Source organism: Hemicordylus capensis, chromosome 1 (genome assembly GCF_027244095.1).
Source record: "Hemicordylus capensis ecotype Gifberg chromosome 1, rHemCap1.1.pri, whole genome shotgun sequence".
Lineage (NCBI taxonomy): Eukaryota > Metazoa > Chordata > Lepidosauria > Squamata > Cordylidae > Hemicordylus > Hemicordylus capensis.
The window spans coordinates 34,797,348-34,818,797 of record NC_069657.1 but is presented as its reverse complement, the minus strand read 5'-3'; the positions used below and the strand labels follow the sequence as shown (position 1 = coordinate 34,818,797).

At 44.9% G+C, this 21,450-nt stretch overlaps 2 protein-coding genes and 1 long non-coding RNA gene across 9 annotated transcripts in view; 1 reads left to right on the top strand and 2 right to left on the bottom strand.

Annotated features, from left to right (window-relative positions):
* LOC128334016 (cation channel sperm-associated auxiliary subunit beta-like) overlaps positions 1–265 on the bottom strand; it is a 216,076-nt gene extending 215,811 nt beyond the window's left edge. For all 6 annotated transcript variants that reach the window (XM_053270222.1, XM_053270289.1, XM_053270274.1 and 3 more), the window contains exon 1: positions 6–265. The gene's annotated coding sequence lies outside the window, so the exon portion shown is untranslated. The remainder of the gene's footprint in view (positions 1–5) is intronic.
* Positions 266–333: 68 nt separating this feature from the next.
* On the top strand, positions 334–12,194 carry LOC128324045 (uncharacterized). Of its 2 annotated transcripts, none has more exons than XR_008306601.1 (3): positions 334–550; positions 3,948–4,008; positions 11,820–12,194. It is a non-coding gene; the product is annotated as an uncharacterized LOC128324045 (long non-coding RNA). The 2 variants fall into 2 exon arrangements; XR_008306602.1 differs by having other exon boundaries at positions 334–1,849.
* Positions 7,207–9,700, bottom strand: LOC128324028 (fatty acid-binding protein 5-like). Its single transcript, XM_053248116.1, has one exon. The coding sequence runs from the start codon at positions 7,888–7,890 to the stop codon at positions 7,372–7,374; it is 519 nt and encodes a 172-aa protein (XP_053104091.1). The 5' UTR covers positions 7,891–9,700; the 3' UTR covers positions 7,207–7,371.
* Positions 12,195–21,450: the final 9,256 nt, after the last annotated feature.

Below are 21,450 nucleotides of genomic sequence, written 5' to 3'. Positions count from 1 at the left end.
CTCACCTGGTTTTAACACCACACCTCTGGGGCAATTTCATCCACTTCCACCCGAGCCAGTCAACCGTTCTGTGTCTTGGGTTCCACAGATGGCAGTTAGGAGGTTTCAACGGTTTCCTCAGAGACAGGTCAACATCAGGTCCATTTCATAACCCTCATAATCCAGTCAAGTTTCGGATTTTCACAGGGTGGGAAATCATGGGGCAGACTACATGAGCCGTTCCCTTACCAGTGTCCCTCATCAGGGTTCCCTCTGAGAGGGATTCCCAAATGTTGTGGACTACAACTCCCAGAATCCCCAGCTGCAATAGCTTTTGCCTGGGGATTCTGGGAGTTGTAGTCAACATCATGAGGGAATCTCTCTTAGAGGGAACACTGTCCCTCACCTGTATGTACATGGGGCTAGTGAAACTGATGTGAGATGTACACAAGAAATCTGCCCTCTTGTGTCATTTCCCTCAATTCATATATTGCTGAAGTGAGATGAGATGCAGGCAAGGGAACTGGTACCCCTTTTCATCACACACAGAACTGGGCTTCAGAACACACAGGTTTGTGATGCTAAAGTCAAAGTCAGAAGTGGTACCACAATAATTTGGGGGGGAGGCGAGCAAAATATATACAAGTATGCAGCATAACAAAAATATGTAAACTGATCCCCCCCATGGATAACCTTGGTGTGTGTGTGTGGGGGGGGTGTCTCTGAATATTTTAATCTTAATAATCCGAGCATATTATTCCTATCTGTGCTGATCTTTGATTTTGATAAACTGAATTGAATATTATTCCTATCAGTTGTTTATTAAAACATCGTTTCAGTTATTTAATTTTATTTAATTTATTTAATTTCATTTATTTAATATTTAATTGCTCGCCTCTGTGTGTGCTTCAGCTTGCTTGCAACAGTACAGCAACAGTATAAGATAATAGGTAATTTCATCATATACATAATTTTTATGGTCATAACGTTCTTATCCAATGAGAAAAGGTAATCAGGTATAGTTAACTCCCACATTCCAGTGTCAAGGCAAGGCTTAAAATCTTCTTAGGTAAAAAGAGCCTTCATCTACCCTAATTATTCCTACTTTTTAGCTTTGAAAGTAGGGCATTCGTAGGCCAAAGTCAAAAGTCTTTTTAAACTTACTTTCCAGTAGGCATTATGAGATCACCCAGCTCTGTGTGTGTGTGTGTGTGTGTGCGTGTGTGTGTCCCCACTTTGCAATGCCTGGACAAATATGCACCAAACTGGGTACAGTTGTAGGGACATATCTATGGCATAGTTTGTAATGTCGTAATCCACCCCAATTCAAGAAGGTGGAAAAGTAAACGTTTGAGGCAAACTTTAGCAATTGGGCTAACTTGTGAACTGTCCAACTTATTTGAACCAAGTTTGCTACAGCTGTATGGACATATAGGGACACCTCAATGGCGTAGTTTCTAATGATGTCATCCACCCCAATTTAAGATGGCAGACACATGAATGTTTGAGGCACAAGTGGGCTAACCTGTGAACTGCCTAACTGATTTAGACCAAATTTAGTCCAGTTGTAGGGATAGTGAAAGGAAAGTAGGCAAATTAATTCACAATAGAACAACTTGTTCTTTTTTTTTTTTACCAGAGACACTCCTAAGGATTCTGACCCTCACAATTAATGGAAGAGGGGTCCTTCAAGCCCTCCCCCCTTATGAACATATGAAGCTGCCATAATACTAAGTCACCGAAGGCTGCCTTTCACTTAACTGCCTCAAGATTTAGCTCTAGGCTGAACTAGTAGATATACATCATCCACTTATTTCTCTAGCGCATGCACAAGAATCTGTGACGAGCTGAGAAGAGGGTGCCATGGGAGGTTGGTCTCATTCAAGTCTTGTCTTTGGTGTCTTCATATAAAATGTATGCCTCTTCAGGGACCTGCTCAGGATCTTAGAACGTATAATGGCTTATAGATTCAAGCAGGACCCCTTTTTAAAAAAACCTTTTATATGAGAGCCATTTCCCACTGTGCTGACCTCTGCACAGCACTGTGCTTTTCTCAGTGATGGGAGGGCCCTTTAACAGAGACAGAGGCCTCTCTTAAGGGCTCTAGGAGGAAAGCACCCTGAATGGCTACACCTCCTAGTACTCCATGCACTTCTTCCAAGATGGTGCAGGGGCTCAGGAGGGCTACATTTCCCTTAAAGGAGTCCCCCTAATGCTGAGCAAAGCATAGCAATGTTCAGTGGGAACAATTGCCTCCACCTGGTGCCAGGGGACTGTGCAGAATATTCGGCTTTGGCTGAAGCTTCACTCAGGCCCAATACATAATTAGGCAGCTACACTTGGGATTGATGCAAGCCACTGCTAGCTCCCAAGCCTTATAACGAAGAACAGTGGCCAGGGGTGGAGCCACCATTGCATGAACGGGTTCAAAAAACCCAGGCCACCACCCCTCAGGGGCCACATCTCTGTTCTTTTAGAAGAGGAATAGGCAAACCTGGAGCTCCAGCTGTAAATGAACTACAACTCCCATAAATTATGGCCAGGGATGATGGGAGTTGTAGTTCAGCAACAGCTGGAGAGCCAAGGTTGCCTAACTCTGTCTTAGAGCAGAGAAATGTAAGTGGAGAAATACAAATTTGACATATATTTATATACATTAAAAATGGAAGATGCTAAATGGCAATGCGGTTTTCCTCTATGGCCTGTATGTTGTGTGACCACAAACATCAGTTGCAGTAGTGCAGGCAAAGTTTTAATTAGGGGAGTTTGGAACAGGATCCCTCCCCAGTTCAAAATGTCTTTCTCAAAAAAAGATAATCCTCTTAATAGACCCTGAGTCTATATACACGACCAGGCGGTTGCGGGGAGAAGGCAGGGTTTCATTAACTTTCCCCCCAGATGACCGTTGACTTTCTCTTTAGTGCACCGCCATGCGCCCACATGATCCATGCTGCACAGAGCAGTGTGGCTCTCTGGAGGCCAGGCCTCAACAAGTGCACTGCATTGGGAGATTCCCCCAGGAGTCGGGTGGCTCTAGGGGCACGGCTCTATGTATGCTTGGGCTGCGTGCAGCCCAAGCATACACACGACACTGTACCTGTAGTAAAGGGCATGCTTGTGCCCTTTAACCCAGGTAAAAGCCCAGATACAAAACCTGGACTTGTGGGGGAGGCAGGATCAGGATCAGCCTTGATTCCGGCAGTGCACACAAGCAGCCCTAACCTGAGTAGGGATGCTCGTGTGCATAGCCTTCCTGTTATGTTACCAGTACCTATGTGAAGTGTGAATTCAGTAGCCAATAGAACATACAGGCAGGACACATGGCTTTAATTGGAGGAGTATGAAATATGATCCCTCCCCAGTTCAAAATGCCTCTTTCTAAAGAGGATAAGACACAAGGCTTTTTACACTGTACTAATGAAAGTGGACAAGAGTCTCTACCTCCTGCCCCCCTCAAGAAGCCCTGGTTCAGTGATGAGCTTTTGCTTCATAGATTTCAGCAGCTGATAATCATTTGTGTAGTCTAGAAAGTACTGGAGTTTTATCTCTGGGAAAGTGTTCTACAACTTGAAATGAAGTGCTGATGTTGGACCAGTTTCACTGGCATCATGGGGTTGTGCTAACTAGTGTTAACTTTTTAAGTGTCCTCTAAATGCTACCTACAAATACAAAAAGGGTTTAATTGTACTGATAATCAGCTATACAACAGGGCATAATTAGAATTTGTGACTGCTTCAATTAGGCAATCTGAAAGGGAAGCCAATCTAATATTAGATGCAGCTAACATGACTACTGTAGTGAACTGGAAAAGCACAATCTTTGAAATGTCTGTAGCACAGGTTCAAAATGCTTCATTCAGTGCATGGATGATCCTAGCTGGATCAGGGTATGTCAGTTTAATCAACACTGCAGTTCTGTATTGCACACACTTTGTGGCAGCAAAGCATAGCAATTCTTTTTTCTACAAGGATTTCTGCACTTTCTGAAGAAGAGAGTCCTGCATGTGAACAGCTCAGCAGAACAACAGAGGTACAGTACTTCATTCTTTCTAATGCTACAATTACATTCAGTGGCAATGAAAAGCCAGCCAAAGCGGGTGGAGCTGTAGCTCAGTGGAACAGAATCTGCTTTGCATGCAGAGGGCACCAGGTTCCATCCTTATTCATCTCCAGGAGGTTTTACAGATAGGGCTCCCCACCCCCTGCTGCCGCCGAATCCAATCCTGATTGGAGTGTGCCAGTCCACATATTCGCTGGATTTAACCTGACCTCCTTGTAGGCTATCAGGGACCAGGACAGACAGGGCTTTGTTTTTCTCCAAAGGGAGATTGTGAATTCTGGCTTAGCCCGAGTTATGGCTGGGGTAGAAAAATCCTCTATTTCCAGCAGTTTTTGCAAAAAACTCCAGGGCTTCTGCTTTCTACTAAGGTGTTAATGGAGGCACTGATGGCTATGCGAAGGGTCTATCTAATCCCTCAAATTAAAATGTCAGATTCACTCTTCACATACCCCGAGGCATAAAGCCATGCGTGAAAAACCTCCAGGTAGGGCTGGGAAAGACTCTTGCCTAAATCCTTGGAGAGCTGCTGCCAGTCAATGCACAGATATTGTGCTAGAAAGACCAATGGTCTGACTTAAGGCAGTTTCCTGTGTTTCTATGAAGTACATACCATATTGTAATTTATTTATTTATCATATTTATATACTGCCTGATGTGTGTATGCCTAGGCATTGTACATAGTTTAAAATACAAGTATAAAACAGGATAAAGTAATTAAAGCAATTTTACAAAATAAAACAAGCAGTTTTAAAATTAATTAATTAACCAAAAGCTTGAGAAAATAGGTGTATCTAAAGTGTTTTTAAAAAACCAACAACAGCTAGAGAAGTTGACAGGGAGTGCATTCCAGAGTCCTGAGGCAGTGACAGAGAAGGCCCAGTAATACACGTATTTTTTCCATAGTTATGGAAACTAGGTCTGGACATGCAGATAGCCCATACACATGCACAGTGGCCTTCAAAATAGCTACCGTGAGCAGGCCAGAAAGGCCCAAAAATGGGATGAACCAGCACCGTAAAGACTGGGGAGAGGCGGGGGGGGGAGCTTCAGAGACACCCTGTTGTGGCAGCACCTGCTGGAGGAAGCAAAGTTACCCCAGCCCAGTGGTGAGTGTAATTTAAAAAATAAAATAAAATTCCACACCGACTGGCTCCGAGCCAGCCCAGGAGATTCGGCTCAAGGTTGAGCCAAACCGGGTCCGGTCCAGCTCAAGGTTAAACCCTTGAGCCAAACCGGTTCACACATCCCTTCTCTTGCACATACACCTTTTGCTCATCCATGAGGGAAGTCCATGCTCTGTTGGAACTATGTTAGGACTCCCTGAAAGTCTGATAAAAATAAGCAACTCTCAAACATTTTTTTAAATTAATGTTTAAGAATGCACAGCACTGTTCACGATCTAGTAGCGTGTGTATGGGCAACTCCCTCTATGTCTAAATATGGCTCATGTGACTAAATATGGGCAAATACAGATTTCCCCTGCTGTAATTTGAGCCTTTAGCCATACCTATTAGGTAAAAGTATTTAGAAGGGAAATGCTTCTACATTTCTGCAGGTTAAGGAAAGGTGCAGGCAATACAAGATTATGAACACTTCTGTCACAATAGCTTTCTAGAGGCACAGAGTTACTGATGTGGGGTGCATTCAATTATCTAGTCCTCCACCTTTATTTTTAAGATGGACAGTCTATACAACAAGGTGATTATACAACTATGTTATAAATGCATAAGTTGACTTTTCATGCTATATAGGGAACCTGAGGCAATAAATGTACATGCTGGTTTTATATTCATGCATGCTGATAAGGAGATTTCAAGCATACTGTAAATCTGCGTAACGATCCAGGATTATTCATGAGACAGGTGTATAAAGGACGTCACTGTTAACATTTGACATCGTCAGTTCGTTGGTCAATTCCTTTCACACCCTTTTCAAACAAAGCACTGGCACTGGGCCCAGTGTGTTGTATAACAAGTTGAGATTCTGGATTGCTCAGAAAAACCTCAAGTTGTCAGCAGGAAGCTCAGAGGAGGAAAAAGCTTTCCCTTGTCTCGGCTACAGTCAATAAAAGGATAATCCCAATTGAGTCAACACGCATAAATACTGATTCCTGGGACTAATCCTGTAAACTGGGAAAGCAGCATCAGCAGCTGAGATTCAATTAAAAGTTTTCTTACAGGAGCAGTACCAGTTCACGCCAAGTGTGGAAGACAGAAACAGGTGCTCATGCATGTGGAACATGTACTTTGCATACCTTTTAAACTTTGTTTTATAATCAAGAGCTGATACAGTCACTTCTCTACTACTATTAATGTTATTGAACAACACATCCAGATTCTACCCTACACATCCTTATGTTTGGGGTAGCTCACCCTGAGATTACTATTGAACCCCTCATAAAATTTATCCAAGTATGCAGCACATACACCACAAATTAGAGCAGAGATCAACAACCTATGGCACACGTGCCAAAAGTGGCATGCAGAATTATTCTGAATGGCACTCACACTGCAGCCTCCTATCAGGCGTTAGCTGTGTACAGCAGGGCGAAAGGGGAGGAAGTTACACAGATTGATGCAGCAGAGATGGAACTTCTTCCCATTTGCCCTGCTATACACGGCTACAGCAGGGCTTTTGGATAATGTCTGAATCAGGCTTGCTAATCCTATTAACAGCACTTGGCTTCAAGGATGGTTTTCAGAGGCCGCATGCTGGAATTTGAGGGCAGGGGGAAAGAGCAACCACCACCCCCTCCAGAGTTTCTGACCCTGAAAACCACCCCTGGAGCCGCCTGAGATAATCTCTGACTCAGCCCTGGGGGGTGGTTTTCAGGGGTTGCATGGTGGATATTGGGTGCAGGGGAACAAGGGCAGCCCCTTGTGGATGGATGAAGGTGGGTGTTAGAATCTAAACATTATCTATTACTGGCACACAAAACTTTAAATTCAATACATTATGAATAAACTAAGACTTGGCACATCATTTCCAAAAAGTTGCCAACTCCATTTTAGGAGAGGAGAAGAAACAGGAAGTAGACATGGGGAGTGAAATATAAGAACATTCAAAGCAGCAAGAGAAGGCCTTGCTAGCCAATACTTACTTTTCCAAAGGAACGACAACCAAATTTTATTACTTAGGTCTCTTCCTTCTTTCTTTTTTCCTTGAAAATTTACATTTAATACTTCAATAGTTACATCAAGGCATTGAAATTTAAATGTGTACAGTACTGACTCATCCAAGATACTTAAGAAAAGGAAGGTGGAGAAGAGAAGAGAAGAGAAATATAGAGCATAACTAGCTTTATTCTTGGAACCACACAGCATCTCACTGCACTCAGCATTGACCCAAAATGGAAGCCAGTGTCTTCATGCTTTCTGATAGATTCACAGTACATTTAACAGCATTCATCACACATTCCATAACCATTTGCCCATCTATTAGTTTTCTGGTTATTGTGGTCTCTTTGCCGTCCCACTCTTGGTTTTGGGTCAATGTATTATGGTCATCTAAGGTGATAAGGGTCTGAGTTTTTTGACCATCGATGGTATTTTCTTCAAACTTCTCACCCAATTTGAAGCTGAATTCGTGTGTTTTAAAAGTGCTTTCTGTTTTCACTCTAATTGTATCTCCCTCCTTGCTGATGATAATATCTGGCTTGGCCATGCTTCCCATCTTTCTCATAGCCATATTCACACCCAATTCTTTAATGTATTCATCAAAGCCTTCACATGGCTTGGCCATGCTTCCCATCTTTCTCATAGCCATATTCACACCCAATTCTTTAATGTACTCATCAAAGCCTTCACTGGAGATAAGGCGCCATCTGGCCAAAAAGTCTTCTGCGCTGGACATTGCGCGGCGTTTACGAGGAGCTGTCCTGCTCACCGAAGTATACAATAATAAAAAGGAGGGAGTGGTAAAGAGACACTAAAATGAACTACAGAGGGAAGAGGCCGGGCAGGTTTTTATCAGGTCTCTTATTTCTTGTGCTGAAAACCCTGATCTCTCACTGCCAATTGCACCGGGCCCTCCAGGCATTGTTGCATTGCAAGTGGATTAAAGTGTTTCCAGTGACTGAGAATCATTGTCCTGGTGGCCAAGTTTTTTAGGCCTAACACAGGCTACATTTACACCTCAGGGTATTCACATTTGTTCACATAACATTTATAATGCCCTGCGTGTGCCCCCTCATCTTTTCATGCTTAGTAAAATGGAGAGAGTTTCCATTTACTAAAGGTGTTTCACTGTGCTGCTGCTGCTCAAATCTGGGTTGAGGGGTGGTCCCACCCTCTTTGCAGCTCTTCAAAAGGACTGGCTGTGCCACAATGAAAAGGGTTTTCTTTGTTGCTGTTTACCAGGCAAACTGGAGAAAGTTTCACTTTGCTCATGCTGATACCTGGGGTTGAAGACTGGCCTGGCCTTCGTTCTAGTTTGTTTTGAAGCATTGCTGGAGAATTTTTTATTTATTTATTTTATTTTATTGATATACTGCCTGACTCCAAGGCTTCAGGCGGTTCACAAAAGTAAATACAATTTAACACACACACAGACACACACCAAAATAATGATTTAAAACATTGCTCCTGAGTCACTGCCAGACAAGCTGGCAGCATTTGTCTTGAAGCATTATGGAAATACTTTTCATAGGTATTTCTTCTCTCTCCTGAATTTGTCATCAGATGGTGATGTTACTTTTAACTCTGGGCCTCTTTCATATATCTCTCAGTGTTCTTATTTAATTTATATTCCTTGCTATGCAAGGGCATAACAAAGTTGGAGTAGGCCCTGGGACAAAAAGTGAAGGTAGGTCCTTATCCAACCCCAAGCCCATCTTCTTTGGAGAGATGGGAGAGGAACTTCAAAGAGCAAGCTGTCACACTCTGCTGGTGGACCTCTCTCCCTCAGGGGCCTAGGGACATGTGTTCCCCTGCTTTGTTCAGTTATAGCTACACCACTGTCGTCATGTTTCTGTCCCTTGTTCTTCTAAATTATCCTCCTCCAGTTAATGTCCATCATTTTTAGCCTACTTCCTTAAATAAGCTTATGAGATCATCCAGCAGAGAGTGAGAGGGTGCATGTCCCCCACTATCAACTTCACAATGCCTGGAGCAATATGAACCAAATTTGTAGGGACACTTTAATGACATGTTATATGATGATGTCATCCATCCTGATTCAAGATGGCAGACGCATATACGTTTGAAGCACATTTGGCCTAACTTGTGGACCATCAAATCGATTTGAACCAATTTTGGAACAGTTGTAGAGACACCTTAATGTCATAATTTGTGATGATGTCGTGCACTCAATTCAAGATGGTGGACACATGAATGTTTGAGATGTAACTGGGCTAACTTATGAGCCACCTAACCAAAGTTGCTACAGCTGTAGAGACAGCTCAAGGCCAGTGTTTGTAATGATGTCATCCACCTTGATTCAAGATGGCAGATATGTGAACATTTGATGCACGAGTGGGCTAACTTGTGGACTGCCTAACCATGCCTGAAGTGACAAGAGTCACTTCCTGAAGTACAAGTTGATGTTCTAAATTGACTGGAAAAAATGAAAACTAGCAAATCGCCAGGGCCAGACAGCATCCATCCAAGAATCCTTAAAGAACTCAAATGTGAAATTGCCAACCTCCTTATGTTGTGGCCCAGGTCACTCATATTGGACCAGAACTCATAGCCTAGCAGAGCTATGTTATAGCTGCCAGTGATTCCATTGAGAGATGTCCTGTTGCAAGGAATCACTGAACTCTGAGTGAAATGATTAACTCCTAGGAGACAAGGAACATAGGAAGCTGCCAGATACTGAGTCAGACCATTGGTCTATCTAGCTCAGTACTGTCTTCACAGACTGGCAGCGGCTTTTCCAAGGTTGCAGGCAGGAAACTCTCCCAGCCCTATCTTGGAGAAGCCAGGGAGGGAATTTGGAACCTTCTGCTCTTCCCAGAGCGGCTCCATCCCCTAAGGGGAAGATCTCATAGTGCTCACATGGAAGCTAGTCCTATACTTCCTTTGACAGAATGTTTACCAGGTTGATGTCACCTGTGTTGCCTTAGTCAAATGCACTAATTAATTAGTCTCAAACATATGTTCTCTTGCTGTTACTTTGGAATTTTTTTTAGAATTACACACTAGGTGGATGTACATAAGAAGTCATTTAATTGCTGTCTCACATATATAGCTCAGCTTCTTCCTTCTTAAACAACCCCTTTGACTTTTTAACACTCTTTGGAGCAAGAGGTGCCTGGAGCCTGTCTCTTAGGCAAAGACAGACCAATGGCTTAAGAAATGCAGCTGTTTTGAGAACAAACAGAAGAACAAATTGCTTCCTGACATCAAAAAGACAGTATGCAGAGGATGTTGCTCTGAACTGAAGTCTAACAAAAAACAGTTTTGTCATGAGAAGGAAGCTTTATGATAAGAGTGACTGACACTTTTGAGATCCATGATGGAAATTGCTATCTTGAAATAACTCCTAGTGCAGATCTATAGGATCCAGCTGCTATAAAAAGGGGTCTCTCCGATATGTCACGTCAGCAAGCTTTACCTAACCAGCAGACCTTTGCTCAAGAACGATCTCCAGAATTAGCTGCTCTAGCCGCATGGCCAGAGGCGTATCTAGGGAAAATAGCACCTAGGGCAAACACTGAAATTGCGCCCCTTGTCCAGGCATCTGACACCCATCTTTCAGATAACCTTACCATAATATCAGTTCAAAAATACAAGTCAGGCTCGTTAATCTTTTAATATTTCAAAAACTATTTTAGCAGTGGACTTAGCCAGATCAAAAAATGCTGGAAAACTACAAATTTCAGTATGCTGAGGCTCATGAAATACCTAAATACTATGTGGAGGCGTACTTGGAAAACTAAACAGAAGTGCCTGTCTAATTCTCTACTATGTATTTTAGCATCACCATTACATAAGTTTTAAAAATAAATGGAGAATTTGACTTTTCCCAGGTATTCTGTAAATAATTAAAGGATATGCAGAGTAAACTGTCACTGCTTGGAATATATTCTAGTATTTCAGAAAGACAGTTAAAATGAGAGAAAGAGAGCAAGGAACTCCCAGTGGGCCTTAATACGAAGGATTTCACACTGATTCAAAGACAAACTCACCATTAATAGCCATATTATTAAGATATCACATTTAACTCACTTATCACAAGAAGCAAAGTAAGAGCAAATGAATACAATCCAAGCTCATAAGCTTCAGCTCAGTATTCACAAGCCCTGATTCTCTGTACATAGTGCCAATCTGAATATGTGTACAGTGACATATTATATATTATTATTTTTTATCTGTAGCCCCTTCGGGGGGCTTCCTAAAGGCTGGGGGGTTTGCAAAGGTTCCTCCACCCCCCACTGGCCTCTAGGGCCTCGCAGGGACCATTTGAACATGTGCAGTGGCCATTTTTAAAAATCTTTTTTTAAAAATGGCCACAGAAAACAAAATGGCCACCGCGCATGCTCAAATGGCCTCTGCAAGGCCTGGCATGACCTAGGGCCTCACAGAGGCCATTTGAGCATGCACGGTGGCCATTTTGTTTTTGGCAGCCATTTTTTTTATAAAAAAATTAATTTTACAAAATGGCGCCCCTCTTCAAGTGGCACCCAGGGCACGTGCCCTGCCTGCCCTGCCCCTAGATACGCCCCTGCGCGTGGCTGAAGCAGGAATCTACACATGGATAGGGACTGTGTGACACTTCTGCTGCGTAGTGAGAAGTCAAGACTACCCAGCCATGGTGTTCTCTCTTGCTCTCTCTTTCAGCCTTGCTCTGAGCATCTACCACTAGCCTGCATCATTTCCAAGCCTCGTGCCCTACCGGTGAACAAATCCTTTGAAGCCTTCTTTGTGAAACTGGCGAGAAGCCTATTCAACGAACAGCTCAGCCTGCTCCCCCTTCCCTCCTCCCTCCTAATCACTGCCACCCCATTCCTAAGCCCTCCCTTCTTTCTTCTCTCTCTGTTTCTCTCTAAATGTTTTATTAGGATTTGTTAGACAGCTGTAATTACTGATTGCAAACACATTTGATAACTAGGCACACTGCACTACACTTTGAATCGGAAACATGTTTAATTTGGATGACCTGTTTGAATTTTATCCTGATGAACAACTTTCTATAATAAAGCCCATTGAACTTTCTGAGTTAGTCTTCCTCCATTTCTGTTTGCGTGCCCAGATCCTACATGCTCACCATCTCCAAGAACTAATTCAGCATGTGTATGATGTGACTTTGCCTCTTTCCCTCTGAGCATATACAGAGTGTGAAACCAGTTAAAGCTCACAACACTTGCAAAAAAATATAACTTATCCCTACAAGCAGGCTCTGTAGCAGAGGACTGGAAAGTAAAAAATTGAGCACTGATTTTCAAAAAGGGATCCAGGGACGATCCAGGAAATTACAGGCTGGTTAGCTTAACATCTGTTCCAGGCAAATTGATGGAAAGCATTCTCAAGGATAAAATTGTAAAGCACAAAGAAGAATAGGCCCTACTTGGGGAGAACCAGCATGGCTTCTGCAAAGGTAAATTTTGCCCACAAACTTTTTGGAGTTCTTTGAGAGTGCCAACAAGTGCGTGGATAACAGTGATCCCATTAACATACTATACCTGGACTTCCAAAAGCTCCTCACCAAAGGCTCTTGAGAAAACTTAGCAGACATGGGATAAGGGGACAAGTACATGGGTGGATTGCTAACTGGTTGAAGGACAGGAAACAAAGGGTAGGTATAAGAGGAAAATTTTCACAATGGAGGGAAGAAAGAAGTGGGGTCCCCCAGGGAGCTGTTCTGGCACCCGTGCTTTTTAATATATTCATAAATGATCTAGAAGCAGGGGTAAGCAGCAAGGTGGCCAAATTTGCAGATGATACCAAACTATTTAGGGCAGTGAAATCCAAACCAGATTATGATGAGCTCCAAAAGGATCTCTCCAAAATGGGTGAGTGGGCAACAAAATGGCAAATGCGGTTCAGTGTTGGCAAGTGTAAACTGATGCACATTGGGATAAAAAACCCCAACTTCAAGTATACACTGATGGGATCTGAGCTGTTGGTGACTGACCAGGAGAGGGATCTTGGGGTTGTGGTGATCAGCTTGTCGACTCAATGTGTGGCAGCTGTGAAAAAGATCAATTCCATGCTAGGGATAATTAGGAAGGGGGTTGGAAATAAAACTGCTAATATTATAATGCCCTTATACAAAACTATGATGCAGCCACATCAAGAGTACTGAGTACAATTCTGGTCACCACAGCTAAAGGAGGACATTGTAGAACTGGAAAAAGTGCAGAAGAGGGCAACCAAGACGATCAGAGACCTAGAACACCTCCCTTAGGAGACAAGGCTGCAACACACCTGGGGCTTTTTAGTTTACAAAAAAAGACGGACTGCGGAGAGACATGATAGAGGTCTATAAAATCATGCATGGTGTGGAGAAAATGGATAGAGAAATTTTTCTCCCTCTCACATAACACTAGAACCAAGGGTCATCCCATGAAATTGGTTGCCAGGAAATTTAGGACCAAAAAACATAAGTACTTTTTCACACAACACATAATCAACTTGTATAATTCTCTGCCACAAGATATGGTGACAGCCAACAACCTGGATGGCTTTAAGTGTGGTTTTGATAACTTCATGGAGAAGAGGCCTATCATGGCTACTAGTCAGAAGGCTATCGGTCACTTCTGGACACCAGTTGCAGGGGAGTAACAGGTTCCAATGGGCATGTGGTGGACCACTGTGTGAAACAGGCTGCTGGACTAGAATGGGCCTTGGGCCTGATCTGGCAGGGCTGTTCTTATGTAAAACAGCTCTCAGACAAACGCTATTAAGACAAGCCATACTTCTGCATATCACTAAAGGGAAAATACTCTGTCACATACAAGTCCCCTGATGATAATATGTTGGCATTACCTGATGGATCCTACAGAACAGAAAAACAGGTTGCTTACCTGTAACTTATGATCTGGATGTGATCTGTTGCAGCCATAAGGAATGGGTTCTGTGCCTGCGCAGGGACCTCGCGGACTGATTGATTAGCTCCTCTTGACGCCCACCCACCCCGCCTGCACGTGCCGTGCTGTGTCCGTTAAGAGTGGTGGTTGGGCCATCTCCTCCTCAGTTTCTCACAGACTGCCCATCAGGACCATCCACAAGATGGACAGTCTCCCTCCTCCAACTAGCACTGCAGCGGGGATGGTCCGGGAGGGACCTATGGCTACAACGGATCACATCCAGATCATAAGTTACAGGTAAGCAACCTGTTTATCTGGATTGTGATCCGTTGTAACCATAAGGAATGGGTGATTAGCAAGCTTACCCCTTAATGGAGGCGGGTGCAGTCGACCCTAAACTTAAGCCAACATCCTTTTTAGAAGCGTTCTTCTGAAATTTGCCTCCCTCGCCATCCTCAAATCTATAGCGTAATGCTTGATGAATGGCTGTTGAGAGGACCACGTGGCTGCCATGCAGATATCTGACATCTTGATGCCTGACAAATGGGCTGCTGACACTGCATAAGCCCGAGTTGAGTGTGCACGCACTGTCCTGGGCAGCATGACCACTTGACATTTATATGCCTGGAAGACAAGTTCCACTATCCAATGAGCAAGGCGCTGTTGAGAAACCGGGTGCCCTTTACACTTACCTTTGTATGACAGAAAGAGTTTTCTACTCTTGCGGAAACCGTGGGTGCAATCTAGGTAATACAGCAGGGCTCTCCGCACATCCAGAGAGTGGAGCGCCCTTTCCAAATCTGTTTCCACGTTCTGGAAGAAGGTAGGTAGGACTATCTCTTGATTTAAATGGAAATCAGTCATTATCTTCGTATGGAAACGTGGATCTAGCCGCATAACTAACTTGTGTGGGTAGAATTGAGTGTAAGGCTTATCCATACGAAGTGCTGTCAACTCGCTCACACGTTTTGCCGATGTGATCGCTACCAGGAAAGCAGTCTTCAGTGACAGAAGTCTAACAGGTACAGTAGCCAGTGGTTCAAATGGATGTTCCGTAAGTGCTGACAACACCAGGTGGATACAAATTGTTGAGGCTCTTCAAGAAATGCTTACATTCTGGATGGGAAAACACAGTTGACCCATCCCAACCCTTATGTCTTGCTGAAATAGCAGCCAAATGTAATTTTATAGAAACGTTGCCCTTTGCAACAGGTCTGGTCTTTGTGGGAACCTGTGGAAATTGCCCCGTGACAATTGAAAGTGGTGCAAACCACAGTTGGCGTGGCCACCACGGGGTCAATAGAATGCAGTTTGTTCGATCCCGAATAATCCGTGCTACAGCATGCCCTATCAGTGGCAACGGAGGAAACAGATACAGCAGACCCACATTCCAGGTGTGCTGAAACGCATCCTCCAAGGACCCCCGACCTATGCCCGCACGAGAGCAATAGTTGGTACACCTTTTGTTGGCAAGTCTTGCAAACAAGTCTATTGAAGGGACTCCCCATCTCTTGAATACTTCCTGGAGATACCCGGCCTTTATCTCCCACTCGTGCCTCTGGTTGTAGTCGGTAACTCTGCTGAGGCTGTCAGCCAAGCAATTGTCGACCCCCTTTATGTGGATTGCTTTTGGGTAGACAGAGTGCTGTATGCACCAATCCCATAGTCTCTGGGCGAATAGACAGTGTTAGAGAGACCGTTCCCCGCTGGTGATTGACGTAGGCAATCGCTGTCATATTGTCCAGGTGCACTTGCACAGTTTCCCCCCGGTCAGCGGCTCAAATGCCTTCAGGGCTAGAAACACCGCCATCAACTCCAAGTAGTTGATATGTTGTTGAGTCTGGGGTTGCATCCAAGTGCCCTGGATGCAATTGACCATGCAATGTGCCTCCCATCCTGTCAAGGACGCATCTGTCATTATCCAATGGGTGGGGGTCAACAGCACGAACCTCACACCTTGCGACAGATTGTTTCCCACTACCCACCAGCGCAAGCTCTTTAACACTATATGTGGTATGGTCAGGCACATGTTCTGACTGTCCACATTGGGGCGGAAGTTGCGGAGGTACCATTGTTGCAGTGTGCGCATGTGCAGATGTGTATACAGTACAGTCGTGGTGCAGGAGGCCATCAGGCCCAGCAACTTCTGAATCTGCACAGCAGGCTGCCACACCGTGTCCATAAATTGTTGGATGAGAGAATGTATCTGATGAACGTGTTCTAGAGGCAAAAATGCCAGTTTCTTCTCTAAATCCAGCACTGCACAAATGAAACTTAAACGCTTCATAGGAGTGAGTTTTGACTTCTTCCAGTTGATGTTGATTCCAAGTTCGTCCAATAGATGCACAACCTGCTGTATTTGTTGGATCAAGAGTTCCTTGCTGCGGCTGACCAGGAGCCAGTCGTCTAAGTACGGATAGATCATCAACCCCTGTGTCCTCAGGTAGGCTATTACCACTGCCATAACCTTGGTAAAGACCTGTGGTGCCGTTGACAGGCTGAATGGGAGAACCAGGTACTGGTATATTTGACTCCTCACCGTGAACCTGAGATACTTGCGGTGGTTCTCCTGGATGCCTACATGGAAGTAGGCATCCTTCAGATCTAATGTTGCCGCCCATGTCCCATGGACCAATAAGGGCAGGATAGACTGTAGTGTTATCATTCTGAATTTCTTGGTCATGATGTAACTGTTGAGACCTCTGAGGTCCATTATAGCCTGGATCCCGCCATCTTTCTTAGGGTATTACTCCCGGTATTTCCAGATCCCAGTCAGTCTGTTTGCCCACTGCACCGGAGCTATCGCTTGCTTTTCTAGCAACACCTTGACCTCCTCTTGTAGTATTTCTGTGGCTGGTGTGTATGTCAACCCCGAAAAAGGAGGCTTGGTCTCGAATTCCAATGCATCTCCAGTTTGTACTATACGAAAGAATAAGGGCGGCAAAGAGAGAGTTTGAGGAACATTTAGCCAAAAGTATCAAGGGGAATAACAAAAACTTCTTTAAGTACATCAGAAGCAGGAAACCTGCCAGGGAGGCAGTTGGACCATTAGACAATGAGGGAGTGAAAGGGATTATTAAGGAGAATATGGAGGTTGCAGAGAAACTGAATGAGTTCTTTGTGTCTGTCTTCACGGCAGAGGATACTGAGTATATACCTGTTCCTGAACCAGGCTTTTTAGGGATGGAGGCTAGAGAGCTGAGTCAGATAGAAGTGACAAGGGATGATATTCTAAACTGTCTGGAAAAACTGAAAGCTAACAAATCACCGGGCCGGATGGCATCCATCCAAGAGTCCTCAAAGAACTCAAATGTGAAATTGCCGACCTCCTTGCTAAAATATTTAACTTATCCCTGAAATTGGGCTCTGTACCAGAAGACTGGAGAGTAGCAAATGTAACACTGATTTTCAAAAAGGGATCCAGGGGCGATCCGCGAAATTACAGGCTGGTTAGCCTAATGTCCGTTCTGGGCAAATTGATGGAAAGCATCCTCAGGGATAAAATTGTAAAGCACCTAGAAGAACAGGCCCTGCTGGGAGTGAGCCAGCATGGCTTCTGCAAAGGTAAATCTTGCCTCACCAACCTTTTGGACTTCATTGAGAGTGTCAACGAGTGTGTGGATCAAGGTGATCCAGTTGACATAGTCTACCTGGACTTCCAAAAAGCTTTTGACAAAGCTCCTCATCAAAGACTCCTGAGGAAACTTAGCGGTCATGGAATAAGGGGACAAGTACATGTGTGGATTGCTAACTGGTTGAAAGACAGGAAACAGAGGGTAGGTGTAAATGGAGAGTTTTCACAATGGAGGGTAGTAAGAGGTGGGGTCCCCCAGGGATCTGTACTGGGACCGGTGCTTTTTAACTTATTCATAAATGACCTAGAAGCAGGGGTAAGCAGCAAGGTGGCCAAATTTGCAGAGGAAACCAAACTCTTCCGGGTAGTGAAATGCGAAACGGATTGTGAGCAGCTCCAAAAGGATCTCTCCAAAATGGGGGAGTGGGCAACAAAATGGCAAATGCGGTTCAATGTTAGCAAGTGTAAAGTGATGCACATTGGGACAAAAAACCCCAACTTCAAGTATACGCTGATGGGATCCGAGCTGTCGGTGACGAACCAGGAGAGGGATCTTGGGGTTGTGGTTGACAGCTCGTTTAAAGTGTCGACTCAATGTGTGGCAGCTGTTAAAAAGGCCAATTCCATGCTAGGGATCATTAGAAAGGGGATTGAAAATAAAACGGCTAACATTATAATGCCCTTATACAAAACTATGGTGCGACCACACTTGGAGTACTGTGTACAATTCTGGTCACCACATCTTTAAAAGGACATTGTTGAACTGGAGAAGGTACAGAAGAGGGCAACCAATTATGATCAGGGGCCTAGAGCACCTTTCTTATGAGGCAAGACTACAACAACTGGGGCTTTTTAGTTTAGAAAAAAGATGTCTGCGGGGAGACATGATAGAGGTCTATAAAATCATGCATGGCATGGAGAAAGTGGAGAGAGAAAGATTCTTTTCCCTCTCACACAACAGTAGAACCAGGGGTCACTCCATGAAATTGATTGCCAGGAGGTCTAGGACCAACAAACGGAAGTACTTTTTCCCACAACTTGTGATCCACTTGTGGAACTCTCTGCCACAGGATGTGGTGACAGCCAACAACCTGGATGGCTTTAAGAGGGGTTTGGATGACTTCATGGAGGAGAGGTCTATCAATGGCTACTAGTCAGAGGGCTGTGGGCCACCTCCAGCCTCAAGGGCAGTGTGCCTCTGAGTATCAGTTGCAGGAGAGTAATGGCAAGAGAGAGGGCACGCCCTCAACTCCTGTCTGTGGCTTCCAGCGGCATCTGGCGGGCCACTGTGTGAAATAGGATGCTGGACTAGATGGGCCGTGGGCCTTATCCAGCAGGGCTGTTCTCATGTTCTTATGACCCACCGATCTGATGTTATGTTGTGCCATGCTTGAGCATGGCTTGTCAGTTTGATGGTATTTCTGGGAACCACAGGACCAATGGTGGGGATCCTGGATAGATTGGCCGTCATAGGTTGGTATTAGGCCAATGCTGTGGGTGTGCGGATGTACAAGCGTGTGCAGTGGACAAACTGTCCCATCAAAAACTTTGTTTAGGAGTGTCCTTATTTTGACGTGCTGTATTCCCCTTTGTCTTTTGGCTAAACCCTCTAGAACGTTGATGGGGTGGTATTGCCTCTTGAAATCTTTCCTATCATGGAACCTATTGGGCATACAATGAGAGTAAGAGCAGCCCTTCGATGCTGATCCAGCTACACCCACGGATGTCATAAAGGTACAAGCTGTAAACTTGGATTTTTTTCATCGTCTCCATAGACGTGTCCGTGCCCTTATTGAAAAGTCCTTTGCCATCAAATGACAGAGATTCCACCCTGTCCTTCGTATCTTGCTAGAGGGAGGTGGAACGAAGCAAGGCATGTCTGTGCATGCTTATTGCCGTAACCACTGTGCAGGACTCTGTCTCTGCCATATGCTTGAAGGTGCTCAATTGCTGCCTCGTAACTGCTGTAGTCTTCTCATAGGTTTCGTTAAACTTCCACTGGAAATCCTCTGGGATCACAGATGTTGAGTCTTGCAAAAGGGCATCCCATAACAGGTGGTTATAATGGGCCATACAGGCTGTATAGTTGGCAATCCAAATTGCCAGGCTAGCAGTGCTATAAATCTTTCTCCCCATGACATCTATCTTCCTCCCCTCCTTATCTGTAGGTGTGGTATGCCGACGACCACCCTTGGATGTCAAGGCAGTCTACAACCAATGAGTTGGGCACTGGGTGGTGCAACAGGTAGGTGTTGTCTTCCTCACTGATTCTATACAGATTTTCCAAACGTTTAGAGGTTGGAGATGTAACATGTAAGACCTCCCACGCTGTCTTAGCAGCCTTACTGATTGCCGGAATCACAGTGAGAGCCACTGGATGAGAAGCCCTAGACTTCCCCATCATATTGTACACAGAGTCCACTACATCAGCATCAGGAGATTTAAGATCCATTCCCAGTGCTTCTGCAATATCTCTAATCAGAGTGTGATACGCCTTCAACTCTTCCGTTGGTGAAGTAGAGAGTCTAGGTGGGACATTTGAGGGGGGATCTGACCTCCGACTAACATCGTCTGATTCCAAGATGGCCTCAGAGTCCCCCTCCATGCTATCCTCATCCAGGGAGGAAGGCAGTTCTGAGGGCGGAGGGGTGGACTTCCTCTTGCCACTTGGTTTTTCTAATGGTCACTTGGTCGGGGGTTGGTTGTGGTGGCTGAGCGCTTGGTGGTGGTAGCTGCATGGCCGGTGGTTGAAGCTTCACAGCTTGTGGTTGTAGTCACGGTTGCAGAACCAGTTGTTGACACTGAGGTGACGCCCCTGGCTGCACTCAAATAATAGGCACTTGAGTAACAGGCACCTGTGATTGTACTGGTTGCATTGCCAGCTGTGGCACAGAGGATGCCTGCAGGGATTTCCAACGCAGGTAATCCGCATAGTCTTCTGGCAAAGTGTGACGGAAGCCACAGCTGTGGGTTGGTTGCACCGAAGGCACACTCTGATGTCTCAAGTGATCCATTGATGCCAAGGGTTTGCCTGCAGAATGATCCAGGGATGACACAGGCACCTGTAGCACTGACGTCTGGAGTCTTAAAGGTGAGTAAGAAGGAGTCTTGGGCAGCCTACTGGATTCTTCCTCATTATCAAGGCCTGTGCTCAGGAACCCCTGGAAGGTAGACCCCAACGGAGTACTTGGAGTCTAGCAGGTCACGTAGTTCCGTACTACGCCCTCCCTCCTGTACACCAAATCCTGGTGTTCTAGGTGTCGAAGGGGACTGATATGGGGTCTGTGATGGAGAGAGTAGATGAGGGACCCTTCCTATGACTGCAGCCGCAATTCGTGCCGATGCCGATATTGACATCGTTGCAGAGAACGCCAGAGGTGTCGTCGACGTCGATGCCATGATTGTCTGTGCTACTGACAATGTCAAGAACGCAAGCGGTTCCGTCAATGTAGAGAATGCAAGCGGCTCCGATGTAGAGAATGCAAGCGGCTCCGTCGATGTCGATGGTGCCGACCATGTCGACGTCGAAAGTTCAAGCGGAGTCTCTGTAGTCGACGTCAATGTCGATGTTGAGAGAGGTAGCTGAGCCATCGATGTTGACGCCGATCTTGGAATCAGAGCTGTCGATGTCTTAGTCAAAACGGAAGCCAAGGCAGACTCATCCGAGTCGCCTTCAAAGGCCTGTGCTGATACAGGGGAAGGGGTACAGTGCACCTTTAAGTTTGGCGCCTCCAAGCCCTTAGAATTTCTCTTTGGCTGGAGTTCCCGATCTCTGTGTTTTCCCTTTTTTGAAACGTCCTTGGGCTTTTTGAAAACTACCTCTGTAGTCTCTGCAGCACTTGGTAACGCGGTTTTAGACTGCTGTCTT

What these genes read in the sequence shown, in the direction of transcription:
- LOC128324028 (XM_053248116.1), bottom strand. Translation starts at nt 7,890, where the DNA reads ATGTCCAGCGCAGAAGACTTTTTGGCCAGATGGCGCCTTATCTCCAGT.